The 19,611-nt window shown below is 35.9% G+C and overlaps 1 protein-coding gene across 4 annotated transcripts in view; it reads left to right on the forward strand.

Annotated features, from left to right (window-relative positions):
• Positions 1–19,611, forward strand: part of VTI1A (vesicle transport through interaction with t-SNAREs 1A) — a 246,194-nt gene that overhangs the window by 35,370 nt on the left and 191,213 nt on the right. For 2 of the 4 annotated variants that reach the window (XM_072339582.1, XM_072339580.1), the window contains exons 4-5: positions 11,751–11,828; positions 18,159–18,179. In XM_072339582.1, the coding sequence (XP_072195683.1) occupies positions 11,751–11,828; positions 18,159–18,179 (99 nt within the window). The remainder of the gene's footprint in view (positions 1–11,750; positions 11,829–18,158; positions 18,180–19,611) is intronic. The other 2 variants (XM_072339579.1, XM_072339581.1) reach the window with 1 other exon arrangement.

The raw sequence follows: 19,611 nt of genomic DNA on the forward strand, positions 1-19,611 counted from the left end.
AGTTCAAATGCTAAGGTCTGTAGAGTACTACCATGTTTCAGAGGGAAAGTGTTTTCAAGGTCTTTTCATGAATGGTTTGTTATGGAATGGGGTCACTCGAAAAGGAATAATTACAGAGTGATCAGAAGATTTCTTTGAAAAGATTGTGCTAGACCTTCTGTATGGTTTGTGCGAGAACAGAAATCAGTGTTGCTCCTAGGGTGGGCTAACAAAATGTATTGTGTTTTTGCAGCTACTTCTATCTTTGCCCCAAAAGATGCATGCGTCACCTTACAGTGCTCTCAGCCTCTTGAAGGTCATTGCCTAGAAAGCAGATCTTGGAGTTGTTAGAAGTACAACACACCGCTGCACCATTTGACCAATTGCAAAAGTTTAGTTTTGAACTTTAATGAGTCTTTGCTTATCTCCTCTCTTAGTGCTACCAGTTCTTAAATAATTAATTTGTCTTGGATTGTCCCTCTATATGTGCTTTTATAAACTTATTTGTATTGTTTTGTGTGGTATTTTATTTGTACACAAAGCTTTGTATCAGAACACAGTTACTAAATAATTAGTTTGAGGAATATGTTTTTGCCCTTTGTGCAGAGTTCGTACCGTGGATTTGTGATCTACAGTAATTCTTATTCATTTTGAATATAGTAATTTGTTCCTGTCAGCAGAGGGGCTGGTTTGTTGTTTTAAATTGCTGACTTTCGTTTTTGTTGGCGTGCTCCCCAAAACTAATAGAACTTATAACAAAATCCTATTTGTATGACATATCAGTCTGGATAGGTGCTCTGTGTTGCCTAACAGTACAGTTTGGGGTCCCCAAGATAAAAGCTGACCGAATGCCAAGATTTTAGTGGAGCTTGTATGCACAGATAACAAAGGTAATCCATGTTCCTTGGGTCTGTAAATCAAACAAAGAAGAAATATTCATGCACACCATTCTTTGAGATAGTGGACTGGTAGTTCCTTCTTAATAACAGTAGGGAATATCTAACCCCTGAGAACAGTGGAGAGCTGACACAAGGGACACTCCTATGTGAAATTAGAAAGATTAGAAGGTTCTTAGAAAAGTACAGAATGCTTCTCTCCACCCTTAATAGATAATGCCTAAATAAATTATTCAGTGGATCTAGTTTGTGGTAATACCTACTCTTAAGGGGTTTTGTCTATTTAGAACCTAGTTCAGATTATTATGGAACTGAAAGTTGATCCATTGTACAGTGGAATAGGATGCCTGGCCACTATATCTTGGCTGTGTTTTTCAGGCTGATATAGACAAATGCATTCTCTTTAGTGGCCATCTATGGACTATAATTTAGAAAGCAAATAGTGGTTGCTAATGATCTCTTGCAAGTATTTTTTCCGAGATAAAAATAGGTACTGAAATTATTTCTGGAGTTAACACCTCTGTGTTTCTGTACTGGACAAATGCAGGACAGGGTGATGGCCATCCAAGCCGTGAATTTAGTCTTGAAGACTTCTTGATGGCTGAAACGTGTTTTCAGGTGAATGGTGTACATTTTGATACCTGAAAAATAATAAGGATATCTCAAATAACTTTTTATAGACATATGCGTTCATGAATGTCTTATACATTTACTTACAAGTATCACTTGAAAGGCCCTAATTCTTGCTGGTTTCTCAACTCTAAATTTATTGATCTCTTTGATGTTGTGAACTTGCATTATTTTATGCCTTGTGAAATCCAGGTAAATAAATAAAACCGTAGATAGTTGATCATATTGTGTATCTAAGATCAATTGGGGACATCACCTGATTGTTTGGTAGAAGTGATTGCTCTCATTCTCTGTTTCTTTCTGTGAGCATGTTTTGAAATTTTAACCTGAAAGTATGAAATAAATTCTGGCTGTCTGTGAATGCTTAAGAATAAAAAAAAATCAGATCTGTTATATAAGAGGATTTTTTTTTCTCTTCCATTTTATCCATTCTTTCTGTGTAGGTTTTATATGTCTGGTTCATGGATTGGAGTTGGAAATACTATGTTTGCCATATGCTATCTAACTTTGTTTTCTTTGCGTCAGATCATCTTTATTTGATGTCAACAGCTTTGTTATACCAGAAGTTTCTAAACTGTGCCACACAAGAACAGCTGGTGGGGTGGAGGGACAGATGTTTGGTCAAATGGTATTGGGGCTTCCTTGCAGTTCAAAGGAGCTGTGTAGATATGTAACGTGACTGTAGAGTACAGTTCTGTTTTCTAATCTGAGTAATTTGAATATTTGCCAAAGTTTATGTAGAGACTGAGAGAGCAGCTGACATGTATGAACATGAATTGGAAATTGATTCTTTAGAGAATCTTTCTCTCATTGTGGAGTTTACCCTAGAAAGCTGTTTGACAACCGCTGAATTAAACTCATGTTGCTTGAATGGTGGTCAAAGGAAGAGATTTTACTATATTGTGTGATATTAATTGTATTTAATATTTAAAATATTATGTTCTTTCTTTGGATTTTCTCTTTGGTTTTGTACAGATTAAAATTGCTTTGGCATTTAATCTTCATCCTGGTATTGACATCTGAACATGTTTGATCTTGTGAATGAATGTTTGTTCAGTTGCTACTTAAATAAAAGAAGTGTTATGTAACTGGTACCCATCAAAATTTAATAAGTGTGAGGATCTAGATGTACCATATGCTGAGGAAGTCCCTAAACTGCTGGTCATCAGCAACTGGCAGCACTTACTGAAAGGAGAACCATGCCATACCTGATCTGTTCTTTAAGATTTCCCTTTGTTGTATGTTAGTGGTCACTGTAGGAGGCAGTAAAAGTTCTGGACTAATTGAAGTTGTGACTGATATGGCACTCTTTGTGCAGTCTGTGCTCACAATAAAGTGAGATTTTCCTTAAGGTTCACACTGCATTGTCATGGCAGTGAAAATCTAGGCAGCTATAAACAAGATCAATAGAAATGTGTAAGTATTGTTGGTGACAACATATATACAGGGACAAAATAGAACTTCACACTGAATTTTTTTGAGTTTGGACATCAGTATTTACTGGGAAATGAGCTACTGCCAGTATCATTCTTTTTCATTCTTTTTATTCTGTGTTGGTCCATTCATAGGCAGTGTTTCTCATTATGGTATAGTTAAGGGGAAAAATAACAAGTTAGCTGAAGTCCGTCTGTCACAAAGACACTTTAAATGTCAAATACTCTGCAAATAACAATATTTTATATAAATATACTGCCTTTCTGTTATACTGTATTCAGTGGCATGAGACTTAGCTTTTGAAGAAATAAAGCAAATGGGGTGGAGTTGGGAATTTTTGATGCAGATGTGTGCATAAAATAATTTTCATTCTATATGCTTTAAGAAATGAGTATTGGTTACAAGTATTCAGACTGAATGAGAGAGAATGGAGAACTCAAATGAGGAGGCAGTATAAAAAGGAGGACTTCAGTTAGATAAATTATAGGTAGCGGATTAGTAACTGACTTTTATCTCAGGTAGTGTAAAGCAAGAACTGCTAATCATCATCTTGTGATAAAACTAGAAAATGCACTGTCTGAACATTGGGATAGTATTTTATCATATTAGCTATTGATTTAACACAGCATGAAACAACTGGTTCTGTCCCAGTAACGCTTGGTGGTCCTCCAATCTGCTGCAGACTTCAAAGCCTGATTGTGACCACTTAACTATTAAAATTATTAAGATCAGACGATTTTTTTCAAACAAGGCAATGTGTCTGTGGGTAAGTATACATGAACTGGGAGAAAGAAGAGGAATCCCAGCTAAATAACATCAGTGTAAAAGTGGCAGTCAGAAAACATGGAAAGCGAAATACAAAAATCAGTTTTGCCTAGGCCATGTAATTCACCAAGTCTTTTCTTTTTCATTAATCTGTAGTTTGAGCTTATGGTCCAGAATGCTTGTACAGAAATACACAAATAGAGCAACATTTGGGTGTATTTGTATGCAAGCCACCTTAATTATGCTGTTTTTCTATTTAATTTTTCTTACATCAAGCATTATTTTATATTTAATGATGTCAGAAATTATTTTCTGCTACTTTCACTGAACAGACTACTATTATTTTTATATTCACTGTGATTAAGACCTTAAGAACTCAGATAATTTTTCCTCTGTATACTTGTTTCAGGGATTAAAAATGTGTCTACTGTTATACATATGTATGTCTCAGTGGTGTGTATGCTCAGTGAAAAAAAAGGACAGTGCCTAAAAATAGCTTTTTATGCAATAAAAAGTATTTTTGGAAAGACCTGTTTAAGTTTCTTAAAGTTTAAAATAGATCCCATCAGAGTGGCAAAAATTTAGGTGGGGCGATTCAGCTGCCTTGGAAACTTCATTCATCTGCTTTGCCCTAATTCTAAGTGTCCGAAAGCTGCCTTTATGGTTTCCTTTTGTTTTCGTTCACTCTTTGAGTTCTCAGTGGCCAAAATACATACTGTATTAATAGAACTGAACTCTGTAGCAAAATTGTACTTTTAACAAAAGAGGCTGAAAGATAAAACATACCAACTGTCCTAGGCTTTACCCACTGCTAGATACCCAAGGACTGGAAGAGCTGAGAACAATGCCTTTATCATCCAAGAATAGCAGCTTCTTCAGCCCAATTACAGGTTTTTGTTGCAGTTAATGATCTCTTTAGCATCTAATCAGAGAGTATGGCTGCAGGCTGATAAGGGCAGTGAAGTAACTAATGGAAGAAATATCACTTCGATACTTCTTTTTGGAAAAGGAGGATGCTGGTGGAATGTACCTGCAGATGTCTTTTTAGTGCGGACAATAGGAATTTAGGTTCCAGGTGAAAATACTGGCTGAAACAAAGGTATTTTGTGAACGTTTCATGTTTTGGTTTATTTGAGGTGGTTATCATGCATTCCAATAGCATGAGCTAATTAGTTCTTTCTCTCCCTAACTTTCTTCTGGCTGCCTCACTGTGGGAACAGTCTCCTTAAAGGTTTGCCCTTACAGTGTAGATGTTCTGTCCATCTGTTCATTGATCCACTGAAGGCACTAAAGTTTATCTTCTTTTTCCAAGATTCAGGAAACCTCTATTGTGGTAAGGAACCTACTTGTGGAGCACAAGGCAGTCTGAAGTATGTGATGCTGATAAGTAGTTGCTGTTTGTTCTCTAAATAGCATTTGTTGGTAAATGATTTGCTGAAATTATGTGGTGATAGGCATAGAAAGAAAGAGGAAAAGAAGAAATAAGGAAATAAGAAGGCTTGTGAAGGTGAGTTAGTTTTCAAACTGCTGAGTTGAGAAGAAATGGTTTTCTTCTCTCTCCAATCTTGTTCTCGTTTCCTTTTGGCATTGCTGGTAGAAGTGGCTGTGCTAAATAAAGGTCTGAAAGTTCTGCAAAACCTTTGTCAAATATTAGGCAAATATATGCCAGTGATTGCTATGCATATCAAGACAAACTACACGCACACCAGTCAACTTTAAGCACAGAGGGAGTGCCTAGTGGTGCTTCTGACATTTCAGAAAGGTGAGTCTGATCAGTAATGAACCCCAGTGATCCTGAACACCATTTACAGGAATTGCCATTGACTAAATAAGCAAGGTGATTAACTTAGCTCCATAGATATATAGAGATAGTTCTCAGAATTATATATTACAGTTTAATTATGGTCATTTGGAGGAATCAGTAGAAAGGAATTATATGAAATTAGAGTACTGAAAAGCATATTACAGGAAGACTAGCAAACATAGGTAAGAGCAAATGGCATATTATATGCAACTGGGCAGAGCAAAAATAAGGTATTGCTACTTTGACGGAAAGAGAAGTTACAGTTAAATTTGTAGTACTTTTCAGTTACTTTCATGCATTAACTGATGCCTGACTGTTGTTTGTTTTTTCCTTTTGGAGATGATGGCATGCAGGTAAGAAGGCAGACAAACTGTTAGACAGCCCAAAGCTGAAAGCACCTCAAAGAAACTGACTTCTGATAAAGAATGAAGTAGTGTATGCATAGATGCATAGGGACCAAGATTTTGTAAGAAGATGTTGTAGATCAAACAGGAAAAAGATGAATTATTTTATTTTTTAAACAATATATACAGACATGAGCACTGGGCTAAGAGGAATTATTAATTGTTGTATCTGGAGAGTGTTGTCCAAGCCCAAGCAATCCTTATCTGAAACTTTCCATACTTTGGTTTGTAACTGTAGTATTTCTTTATACTGGCTCATTTCATATCACTCTTTTGATGTGTTCTGTTTAGACTGGATGTTGTGATGGGGAATTTTTGAACATCATCTAAAAAAAACCAAAAAGTGACCGGAACATATAGTTCCAGTCTTCTGAATTTTGAAAAAATCTTTCTTCGTCTGGGCTATGAAGTTTAAAAAACAGAACTCAACTAAATGTGAGCTGGTTTTGTCAATACAAATTGTCTTTTCACAACAGAAATCATCCACTGTTAATCCTTTAATCTAACACAAACAGTGAGGTACAGTTCTGTCCCAGATCACCCGTTTCCTTCCTAACCACAACTAATGCAATCACACAGGCTGCTTAAGCATCAGCAATGTACGTAACACACTTATTGCACTGGGGTTGACACTCCATTTTTCCTCTAACATTTATTATTGGTATGTTCAACTACATTCACTTTGTATGCTCATAGAGTTTTGCTTAACCATCCTCTCTGCCCTCACCCCATAATGAAGCTAAAAGTGTTTGGTGAAGATATATGGACCCATTACTTCTATTTAAGATGTCTCATAGTATCTTTGCACTAGTTTCACATTATCACTTGTAGTTTGATTTGTCCCTGTTGCTGGACTAAAACTACATTTGGCAGAATGATGGAATACAGGTTTTAAGTTGTATTTTCTCTGTCATATTTCTCTGCAATCTTTTTGTGTGCTTTAGGAGAGAGAAGACAATACTGAGAGTGCCTTAGACATTGACTTTTCCTGCTGACGTGTGCTGTTGTATTGATGCTTCCAGTCAAATGTTTCATAAGTTTTCTAAAATAGTTTACATCCTTTAGGCCAGAAATATATCTGTTGTTTTATATCCAAAAGGAAATGCTTTAAAATTCTAGCATTACATCATGTCATATATTAGCTCTATGTAAGCAGTTTCGGGCTTCTTATCCACCATCAATAAAAGCTAGGCTATTTAGGAAAGGATAACCCCCTTCTAATGTCAGTGTGAAGTATCTAATCTGTTGTTTCAGTATCGCCCTTACAGAGAAACAAAAGTTCTGTTTTCAAAAGTTTGAACACAATTTTTTGAGCAATTTCAGTTATTTTGTTTCTGAAGAAGTGTTATTGTGTTGTTGGTCAAGGAAAAGCTTTAAGACTGTTAGAGATTACTTTTCTTCTAAAATTTTTAACTATCTTTTCCATTTCTGCCCAGCAAAAACAAAACACAAAATACAATACTATAACGTATTCCTAGGAATTACTTCTGGTTATACTAATCTTATGTATTTATTTACATCTGGAACAGGACCAAACTCTGAAGCAGATGCTGGATGATTTATGTGTTGTTGTTTTTTAAACCATATATATATACTAGGAAATCATAAAGATAACAGATGTTTGTAGGTAAATAAGCCCCTTTGTTTGCTTACACTTTTTTGCAGGAAAGTCTTTTTAATCTGTTCTTAAGACATTGAGGCTGAAAAATAGAGAGGTTTGTTGGGCCTTTTGTCTGAAATGTACCTAGGTTTAGTTGTCAGGGGGCTGCTTAGCATTTAGGAGGAAAGCTATTCTTCAGTTCAGGTATGAAAATACACGATACTTTATATCAATTATTTGGCTGATTGCTGAAAGTGTGTTGGAGTGAGGGGGCATTGGCTAGTTGTGGCCTTCACTAATGGGAATATTTCAGAATATGGATGAGTAATTAAAGTATAGAATGCGGAAAATTAGGCCAAAATTGAATAGAAATGAATAAGTATGCACTGTGTTGTACAGATGTTGGAAACAGATTATTTTGGATACCTCTTTCCATCTACATCTTATTTGGTTACCGTGTAAAAATTGGTCACACACCATGTAGATTGTTTCTCTTCCCATTGCCTTTTCTGTTTTTATGTTGTGATGTGTCTGTATAGGTAGTAATTTAGCAAAATATCCTGTCTGCCAGGTGTGGGAACTAGCTGATTGTATTGTAATACCAGATCATTACTTAATTCATATGCAACCTAGCCTAGCACATGGAAAGCATTATAAATCTATTTACAGTGTGGCTGGTCTGATGATAACATTGTATTAAATTCCCAGGTGAGGCAATTTAAGCAATTGCTTTGCCATGTGTAGGCCGTGGAAATTAACTTCTCATATGCTTTAGTAATAGACGAACTTCATTGTTACACTCAGATTAGTAGTGTAGCAGGATTCTCAGTCTGGTTACTTGTACCCTGCTTCACATGTAGAATCATACAGAGGGGTGGTGCTGCACATCACAGATCTTAATTAGTTTAAGCTGAGTTAATTCATTTCATTTCTAATTTAGCTGTGCTTGCCCATGAACACATTCAGTTCTATTGGGAAATGTTAAGGCTTGGGTCAAGTAGACGGATTGTTTAAAGCCAAATTGCCAGACAGAACTGAGCAAGTGTATCTGTTTGAACAGGGCTTTAAGAAAATCACCCAATCAGTATGCAAAAATCCTGTTCATAAACCAAGAGAGATCTGCCTGGAATCAGAAATCCTTTCTTGTCAGAAGGTCTGGATACTGTAGTACATTTAAAACAGTCCCCTAAACTTTATCTGTCTTGAAGTTTTATAGAAAGTAGTTTAACCCTTCTGTGTGGTGGTGTGTTCGTGTGGATGCTGGATTTGAATGGGAATGTGTAGACAGAGGTAAAAGCGCTTGTGTGCTTAGACTTCTGGTGCATGTATACACAAGAAAATACAAAATACAAGGAAAACTTCTCTGCGTGACAGACTTATACAAAAGAAAAACTGCACATAGAAGCTATAACCTATACTGAGCTGCCCAGAAATGCCGTGGATTACAAACTCTGTAAAGCTTCTGTCTTTTCTAGAAGCATACATATAAAGTACCAGTAGACAGTGGTAACTGACAACTAAGACTAAAAATGTTGACAATTTCTTGATTTGCCTGGTTAGCTTATGTATAGAAGTCATTAACTATTTATAAAATGCATTATGAATTGGGTTCCTTCAAACCGTAGCAGTGTGTGACATTTCCAGCTCAAACTATCATTCTTGCATTTGGCTAAAGTACATATTTATAAACAGCTGTTAGTTATGAACTAAGAAAAAAACAAAACCACCTAAAACTCACTTTATTGCCAAGATTGGATGAACAGTTTCATTGTCACCGTTTTTGGAAGCTACGCTTGAAAGTGTTGCCAGTGTTACCCTAATAAAAATAATGATTGAAGATATGAATGTATTGATATTTGGGGCAAATTCTGAAAGAACAAATGAACACTTTAGTTCAAAGGCTTTTCCTTTTATATTATTGATTCATTTAGTAGTGAAACTGTGATCAAAAGTAGTATCAAATTATTTATTGATTATGTCAAAGAGTTACACCTAATTGTAGTCAAAGGGTTATTTCTTTTAATATAATTGCTGGTTTTCTGATCATGACAGACTATTGCAATAAAGGAACAATGATACAAATATATTTATTAAGCTCAGTCGTGCTGATATAAAGGATTATGAGAGGCCTTTAGAAATTGCGTTGCTGTTAACGTTTATTTCTTTCTCATGAAGAGTATTCTTTTGCCTTTCTTTCATGCAGTCTCTTGTGAATGAGAATATCAGCCAGTTAAATCTTTCAAATAAATGATGTGTAACCAAGGACCATCTCAGTCTCCACATATAATTAGGCAACTCGTTCACTGGAGAACAAGCTCATGAAGCATCATGCTCCACATCTTAGTCTGATAATGACAAATAAATGTAATACTAGCAGAATCAATTGGGCTGAGTAATTTTGTAGAAGTGGCAGAGACTGTACAGTTGAGGAACTGGACCTCAAGTGGGGAGACTGAATCTTAATCAGAAAAGAAGAGTAGGTATTTATTGGTATATATTTGTAATTTCCTTTCCTGTTTGATGTATATCAAATAAAAATAGGAAAATAATGTAATTGAGCAATCTATGCCAATTTGTTGGCTTTTTGGTGAAAAAAGAGAAAAACAAAACCTATCTCCATATGATATTCTTACATGCTGTGGAGTGTTTTAGTCCCCCATAGTGATGAAATGAATAATTTAAACAGGCAGCTCTGATACCACAGCCTGTTTAAAGGTTCTCATTTCCTTTAATGCTGTAGAGTACTTTCAGCTTGGTTAGTATGAAACTGTGACAGCTGAGATCTCCAAAAGAATTGGCATAATTCAGCTCTTGTAGTTGGACCATGGTATGCTTTGTCCTTGTTAGGTACAGCTGTTAGCTTTAGTATATGTAATCTAGATCTGAGCACTAGCAACTGAATCACAAACTGGTAAGCATTGTCGTGGTGAAGGTACAGTGGAGGGTGAACTATACAAGATCAGATGTTAAAATGTGTTGCTCTCAGATGACCAATACAACTGCTAGTTTTCTAGTAGAAGGGATGTCCTGCTTCCACGCCTTCTTGTCACAAAGATAATGAATTTCCCTGTGCTCAGTATCATTTCCAATGGGTTGATTTCTGTACTTTGCTCTCAAAACCCAGAAATCTTTAGCACAATTGTCTGATTAGGGAAGGTCTGAGCGGGGTATTTCTTTGTTCAGAGTTCCTACTGGTAGTGACTTCTATGGTGGAGTGGGAGGGAAGCTCACAACAACTAAGAAGAGCCTGGTAGCCCAGTTCTGGCTGCCTCTGGGCTTCTTCCCATAATGGAGAGTATGACTGATCATAGCCACACTCAAATATGAAAATATTTTAGACAATATGTTAAAAATACTTTATTTTAATGGTGAATGCAGGAGTGTTAGCTAGGAGTCTGGTAATCAGCCAACAGAGAAATTAAAAGCTGGACTAATGTTCTTATGATGGGCTTGTCCAGTAAGTGCTGTGCTGCTTTGGTAATCTTCAGACATTTTCTCAGTTACTCACCACTTGCTCTAGTTAAGAGTTAATATAAAAACTGGCTCCTGGGAAAATCTGATGCTCATCAGTTGTGGTTTGTCCTGACAGATAAGTGGCCATCACATGGTTTTGGTGTTCCCATGATCAGCTGTAAGCTGGTGTTTCCTTGTACTGCTGTTTTCTAACATGTATTTTAGGAGTTGATTTCTGGTCCTTTCCTTGTAATTTCAACTGATTTTCTCAAATACCTGTTGTTCATACCTCTTTGTCTTTTTTCTTTTTTTTCTCCCTCTGTTTTTTGGTAAATAGGAATTGAATTCTCCTTTCATATGTAATGGCATCACTACAGTATTGCTAGCAAGTGTTCCTTGGGAAAATTACTTTTGTTCCTACACATTCCTTCAGTGCTTCTGATACAAGGTTATATTGCCTGATTATTAGAAGTTGGCTCACATATCATTTGTCTTGAGCTTCATTTAAGCTGCTTTTGTTTAAATGAAATGGAATATTGAGGGTGTGACTCTCTTTGAAATTGTAAGTTTTTGCCATGCAGGTTTATCAAAATACAGCTGTTGACAAACTTTTTAATAACTTTTAATTGCAGTTTTTTGTTGTCTTTTTTTTTGTTGTGTTTTTTCTTTTTTTTTTAAATCAAATAGGTATCCATTAGGGGGCTCTCGAGGTTTAAGATGATCGGTCTTGATACCAATGGCTTTGGAGCTTTACTTCCTAACCCTTTTTTCTTTTTGTTTTACAGAAAAGGTCACGGATCGCCTACAGTGATGAGGTGCGGAATGAGCTCCTAGGGGATGACGGGAATTCCTCAGAGAACCAGGTAGGATGCTAATCAAGAAGCCCTAGTGGGTGGCTGGAGGGTGAAGGAGGTCACTGGCACACTGGGCTTCTCAAGCTGCTCCTTAACAGCATTAGCAACAACTCATGTGGAAGTGATACTGTTTAATGCAAAGCTGGGGTCTTAATCAACTTCAAAATGTTTCTTGGAGATCTTACATTTAACCCTTTAACTTGTGATCACTGTCTGCTATCTTTAAAAAAAATCTTTTCTTCTCTTTTCTTTATTATTTAGTACTTTAGAAATAACTTGAAACACGCTGTTTGCCGACAAAGCCAAGGTCTTCACCTCAAACACATGTAAAAGGAATAAAAAAAGTACATAATGCTGCTTTGATAAAAATGCAGTATAATTAAATCAACACTGGCAGGCAAAACAAATGGAAACACACTCTCAGAATTAGGCTGTATGCCACTTTGTTTCCTTGTATGGTTCCTTCCCTAAACAGATTTCTTCTCCCTGATCCAAAAACACAAGTTGTACTTATGAAAGCATGTTTTCATGATGTATGTTGTGCTAGAATGCTGAGAGCAATCCAACTCTTTTAATGAAGGAAAGCATGATAATTCTCAGAGTTTCATGATATCTTGTACTTGTGTTGCTTTGAACACTACAGTGAAGATCCTTCTTTCTAAAGGAAACTTCATATTCAGAGTAGTTTGACCCACCTGTTAATCTTTTTTTGGTTCTGGAGTTGTTTGACAAGCTCTGTCTGAAAACTGAATGTTTCTTTTATGAAAAATCAGCCCAGCTATAAGCAAAACTGTGCGTTTTGAGTGATAAGTTTGTTGAAAGTTTTCTTCAATAGCGCTTCTGATAAGATAGAATTTTAATTATTTTTGTACTGAAAGTAAAGCTTTTTTAAATACTTACCGCTTCGGTATTGAGTAAGGAAATAGCAGAGCCATGCTCAGACGTTTTTGGTTTCTTCTACATAAGCTCAGTAAGAGTAGACAGAAGTTAGACTTGGAGACCTATTGTAATAAAATGGATGAGAATAGACCCCTTAAGCTCTGGTGTTATACAGTATTTTGAAAGTGCTGTGTAAATGTTAAACTCTGCGAGAGACTGTAATACGTATGTTAATTAATTATACACAGGATACAGCTTGTCTGCAGAACTTATTGCATAGCAGATGTAATATCTATGTTTAGAGTAAAGTATAAAAGGTATTTATATTTTGATATATAGCAAGAGAAAGTCCCAGAATTTAAAGAACAGGAAGACTTTTTTTTTTTTTATCCCTAAATAATGAATTTGTAGAGAGGAGGATTTAAGAGAAGAGTTTAACGGTCTGTGTGTCATGAACATAACCTCTGTGCTGGAGAAGTGTTAAAATTCTAATTTTATTTCTTTTAAGGTGCTACTATTTTTACGTTTCAAGAAAAAAAATTGTATGAATTCAGAGATAAAAGGGCAATTGTGATAAGAAGCTTCACTTTTAACAGAATATCTTATGTGTAGGGATGAGATAAAATATTTTATTTTCACTTTTTAGGGAATGGTTAAATAACTGGTCCATGTGCACTTTTTGCAAGTTATGATTTCTTTTTGAAATCTGATGGAAGAAACATGGTCTCATCTCAAGGAACCAGACTATACTCACAAACATTTGTCAACGTGATTTTTTTCATTCCAATGACCGCTTCTTAAGCTGAACAGATTTTTTTTAGGTTATTAGTGTTTTATTTAGTCTCTTAGGTAAACAAACTCATTTTTTTATCACCCAACTTGAATTTCCCCCATATCTAAGGAGGTTCTGAAGTTCTTTGTTTTCTTCCTTGAAAATGCTTTGAAATATCATCATAAAGGAAACATTTCTATTCTTTTAATAACATGAAGGCCAGTATTTCACAAAGATATTATTTTCTGTGTTGTTCCAATAATCAGCCGCAAACTTTTTCTTGTGAGATATCATGATTTATATTTGTACTTATCTTTTATGCTTTTAGTTACAGGTACAATCATATTGTACACAAACTTCAGCCATATATTAACCCTATCTGAATGTGCAGTTATTCTGATCAAGTGTAAGGCTTGGGTATTACTGTGTGGTCAGCAGTGTATTACCTAAAAATATTTAGGTCAGTAACTCCAGGTCTACAGCCCTATCACTCATTAATATTTTAAATAGACTTGGTCTAGATGAAGAAAGTGTGATCAAGTATCACTTGTATCCATATAAAACACTGGAAGGTATTTCAAATTCTTGCTTTTATTTTGTCAGTTGGGAATGCATATAGATAGTCTGACCCTCAAACTATTATTAGGGGACTTTTTCCTCTCAAATAGTTTCAGTTAGGTTAAATTAGTTAAACTAAAAGATGATGGGGTTTTGTTCTCCAGTTCAATCAGCAGACTTTGCAAAGTGAGAAGAGGCAATCCGCTCATGATGAAGGAATCATTGAAGAAAAGATTTTTCTTATAGAAATCCAGAAATGTTGGTAAAATCTGCCAATAGAAATGTTGAATATCTGGTTAGACTTGGACGTTACCCAACGGAAACAAATATAAACAGTGTATTTAAAATATGATCTTTGTCATGATAAAAGTTTACATGTTTTTTATGGAAGAAGACAAACAATGTAGAATGGCTAGTATGGAAGTATCTAGTACTAAATGGGTCTCTGCTGGAAAAATAAACAGTTTGATTTGTTTTTTGATTTTTTTTTTTTTTATTCCATTTCTGGTACTGTATTGAGTTTCAAAGGCAGAGTTATGGCCAAGTTAAAAGCTCTACTGAACAGGGTAGAGTACGTAGGTCTGAGTTTCCAGTATTCTCACAAGAAGAAAGATTCAAGTACAAGATCCGAGTGAGGAATTAGCTAATGATGATTGGTCTTTCTACTTCTTTTTTTTTTCCTCTGTGTGATCCATTAGTAGCTGCCATCATGTGTAGATGACGGCATCGTAGAGTACAGTTCCTTATAGTGATTTTACCAGGATACAACCAATTTTATTAGAATTATGTTTGTAGGATCTTCTTGTAATAAGTTGTAGGAAACATAACAGTTCTACTAATCAAATCTTCTTTTAAAGTAATGGATCTTTGTTTAATGAGTTAATGATATCAGCTGTTTAATGAAGTTGTTGCATAGTGTACATTAATTTCCTCTGAATTTTATCTGGTGAATATGTTCAAGTGAAGCACGTGTAGAGATTCAGAATCAGAAGACATATCTTCTCCCATCAAAAACATACAAAAACGCCATCCCCTAAAGCCTATGTGCATTGGCTTGTTATTTAATTTTCAGAAGCGATCTTAAATGGGCTCTGGACTTTGAAGTCTTATTTGTCATGCTGGCCAGCAATGATTGTCAAATCCCCTGAAAGTTGTGAGCTTTTCAGTGCAATGATAACAGTACTTATGGGTGTGGCTTCCCTGTAATAATCACAGAACTGTTTTCGTGTGCTGATTTGTGTGCTTTTTAGAAAGCGGATGTTGGGCTAAATCATAAGTAACCCAAGTAGTCAAGTATGGTATTACCAACTTTCTCGTGATTGAGATGCGATTCAACTCCTTTCTCTTTTGCAGCTATGTTCATTAATATGTTGAAGTAAATTTGCATTAGGGTGAATTGCGTGTCCATATGCACATGCACTGCGTATGTGATTTGTGGTGAACAAATATTTTGCGGCTACTTAATTTCTGACTACAAAGTTCTGATAATATTAGATTTGGGCTTGCTGTGCATAAAGTGTGTCAAACTTCAGCTACAGACCAGGGGGTGAAGTTGGTCAATTTAATTCCCCAAGATCTAAAGAAGGTCGGTATCATTTCATATAGCCCTGGCAGAGCAGATCATTACCAGACACAAATCTGTTCGTTACATGCCGAGGGTTTATAGCAAAATAAATAGACTGTCATCATAAGTTCAGAAAATTGTGTGTTCGACCCACGATAATGTGTAAAGGGCGTTTAATAGAGTTCAGCATTTATTCGTTATCTGTATGCGGACAGAGACGGCAGGAGCGTTATCAGCTTTTTTTTTTTTTTTTTTTTTTTTTTTTAAATAAAAAAAATAAAAAAAAATTGGGTAGTTTTCAGCGTCACGTGGTCTTCGCCTCGCCAGCAAACGGGCACACACACACACAGACACACACACACACACACAGCCTTGGCTGCTCTCTGCGGTGCAGTTTTGATTTTAGTCACAGCAGAAGGCTTAGCCACAAGAGATTCCACTGGTTCAAACCAGTGTAAACCAGATTTTATTTATTTATTTATTTATTTAGCCTACAAAGGACCAGATTTCCTCGTGTATCGAATTCTGTATTGAGAAGAAAATATATATATCTTTGTTTCAAAAAAACAAAAAATGTGCCTGTTTATCATAAGGTAAAATGGTGTCTGCGCACCGCCTAATTCTGCTTACGGTTGGGTGTTGAACTTGGTAAAAATAGCAGAAAATGTTCAAAAATACAGAAGTAAAAGTAACGCATTTTCACTGAGAGCATTGTTAAATGGGGGAAAAATACATCTTTTGTTAATTTGAATGAATATCTTTCAGCCAATGTTTAAAAAAAAAAAGAGGGGGGTGGTGGTGTGGGGGAAATAAAGAAAAAGAAAACCCTCTCCCATTACTTAGTTGCAAATCCTATGTAGAGCTTAAATTCAGCCATGCAGCACAAACAAGATAGAACATTTTTGTTTGGAACCTATTGAAAAAACAAATGTGCAGCATTTTAAAACTCCGTCTGATTGCTGCAGGGTGGCATGCCCAAATGGGCTCTATTGCGGGAGAGTAGTTTTAAACTTTGGCCCTTTAAGTATCATAGCCAAGTGAAGAATGGCGGCCTCCGAAAGAAAAGATAGCAATGCGATCAGCTCCCAGATCGCCCCTCTCTAAAGGGATGTTTGCCTTTTTGGGGAGAAAAGGAGGGGGTGAGCTGGAGAAAGACCAATTTCTGACAGGCCAAGCACATGAATTTAAGCAGCAGTTTGGTGGACAGCGTGGTTTTCTTGATACCAAATTCTAGCAAAGTCGAGTTCTTTCGGCTTGAGTTCCTGCAGTAGTAGCCCCAGTAATTACATGTAGTTGGGTTCATTGTCTGCTTTGGGATGAGGCTGTGTTTAGACCTAGGCGAGCCACGTGAAACAATAGAGAGTAATGGAAGTGCCTTCTTTCCTCTCGGGCTGAGGAGACTTTCTGGGTAGTAAACATTCTCATCTCATACACGTGTTGAAATTGAGTGCTGTGAAACTGTAGGTGAGGTATCAGCACAAACTGAGATAATGATGTAGCTGTTGTAATTTTGAATTCAACTGGAATCGGGGAGAGAACTGTAATTTTTTCACCAAGAGCCACTCTTGTGCAGACATTTGTTGTGAGTAATCATACTTTTTGTTCCAGTACCAGTGATTTATCTCTCTCTGTAAACGGAGAGGGTGTTACAACATAGCTTGATATTCAGACCAGATTTTATTTAGTTTTATAAGGTTTACCATTTTACCATTTTATTATGGTAAACCTGCCAGAGCAATATTACTAATAGTGTTAGATCATGTTAATTTACAAGCATAAATAAGTGCGTATACTGTATAAGTATGTACAGATACACTGCGTGTGTATACGTAGACACACTGTAGTGCTCCAGGAATAAGAGCCTGGAGTGGGTCTTTCCTGAGGGAAACATGTTTTGTGTTGTTCCTTACTCCTTTGTCTATTATTAAATATGCTACGCAATAAATCATCATTCTGAATCATTTAACTAAGCTGCTTTTTTTTTTTCCTCAACAGAAAAAGGGTGTCCATGTGAGGTTCAGTAGTCAAACTAGATAATATAGTCGCATTCAAATGAAGGTATATAAAAATTGGAGTAGTGGAGACATGCAGTAAAGATGCAGTCGTCTATTAATAAGTTAGATCTGCTCGTAAAATAAGAAATCAGTTGTCACCACTAAAATATACAGAAAACATTCTGAAAACTTGTATATACAAAACCACTTCAGCTGTACAGTCTTCGCAGAGAGGAATAGTAAACTTGTTTTTTTTTTTTTCTTTATAATATAGACTTCTATGAAGTCATTCCCCTTTATTTCATGATGGTGTCTTAGATGTGGTTTAAAAGAGAATTTCACACTATTCTCTTTGTTTAATGTGACAGTGTGAGAAAGTGATCTTTATTCGTTCAAAAAACTCTGCATGTAGTCTATGTTTAGGTTCTTTTAATGTGTTTGTCTGTGATTTTTAAATGCTAAACATGTAAACAGATAAATTGTCAATGTTAATTCTGTATCCTGTCACACAACTGATCTTTCTTTCCTGCCATTTCTTTCCTTTTTATCTTTTTTGTGCGCTCATGTTGCAGTTGATAAAATTACGTGAAGAGGTGAGTACTTTCTTGCTTTTTGTTGTCTGGCTTTCCCTTTAAAGCTGAGTTTCTAAATCTGAAGTAGATCTTTTTGTTCATTGTTGCAGGGAAATCTGCACAAAGCAAAAATATTGATTACACTGCTTTAAAATATTCACTGTTGTGCCTCTTTTTTCCCTAATAATTGTATACTTACATAGGAATCTCCAGATCAAACCTTAGAAATTAACATTCTTTGATAGTAGAAATTTTTTTTAAAGGCACTAGAGAAAGAAGGAGGGGGGGGGGAGGAAAAAGAAAACCTATTATTTGATCTCTGCTAGAATACCATGATCAAATCTGGTACAGTAATAATCTTGTTTGCATCACAAAATCTTTGATAGGGTAAATACATTCGTACACTGGTATTGAAAGCGAAAGCATTGCTTTGGTTAAAACCTGTGCTGAAACACTGGCAGAATTACACAGTATTTCATAATGCTTTGACTTTGGTGTGAAGCAGTGAAATGGCTTATGTGTTATATAGTGTATCATATACCTGCTGAAAATACAGCACAAGTAGACCCAAGCACACGTATCAATATTTATTATTTATTTGTGCGTGCTGTAGATCTGTAGGTGTAACACTAGAGATCAGTATTCCGGAACACTTTTCTTCCAGTTATAAAATGACTCATAAATATTTAGAGAGAGAAGTCTGTTTTTAATGGTCAAATGTTCCTCAAATGTTTCAGTGTATGTTCTGAAATTAGTATACTCAGTTCCTTATTGCTGGAGCAAAGCAGGTATCTGAACTGCTTTTTTTTATTGTTTCCCGATTGCTACCAAAATGAGGTCTCAGTAAAGTCAAGATTACTTAGAGGTCGGGTTTTTGAAGGGTTTCATATGGAGAGTTTGTACCAGTGAAGTATTTGAGTAAGTATATTTAGAGGTATTTTAACATCACATATTTGTCTGGTATCTTCTTTTTGAAATGTCTATGCTCAGGCATATCAATAATGAATTCTGAGCTCTGCAGAAAAGGATTTGTAAGTTTTAGAAATGGTGATGACAAAGAAATGTAAAGTAACCAGATTAGGGGCAATTACAGGGAATTCTTAGAAACAGTGAGATATTTGTGATATAAAGATTCTTTCACCTGAATGTGTGTGTGGGTTTTTTTTCCTTCATCTTGTGGAGCTGATATTAATATGTTAAAGCTGCAGAGTAACGTGGTGGACAAAAAAAATTAAACAAAATAAACATGTAACTGCATGAAAGCCCTCCCACCACTGCTGAGCTCCCCTCCCCAACAGTCCCAGTATTTAAACAGATGACAATATTGTTGCAAGGGTTCGTACAGCCTGATTTCTGAGATTTCCTTCAGAAGATCCATTTGCTCAACCCTTTAATGCTCCCACGTCTGCTCCTGTGCTTTTGTAAAGCAATATAGTAGGATCGTTTTTGCTTG

The sequence above is a fragment of the Excalfactoria chinensis genome, chromosome 6 (genome assembly GCF_039878825.1).
Source record: "Excalfactoria chinensis isolate bCotChi1 chromosome 6, bCotChi1.hap2, whole genome shotgun sequence".
Lineage (NCBI taxonomy): Eukaryota > Metazoa > Chordata > Aves > Galliformes > Phasianidae > Excalfactoria > Excalfactoria chinensis.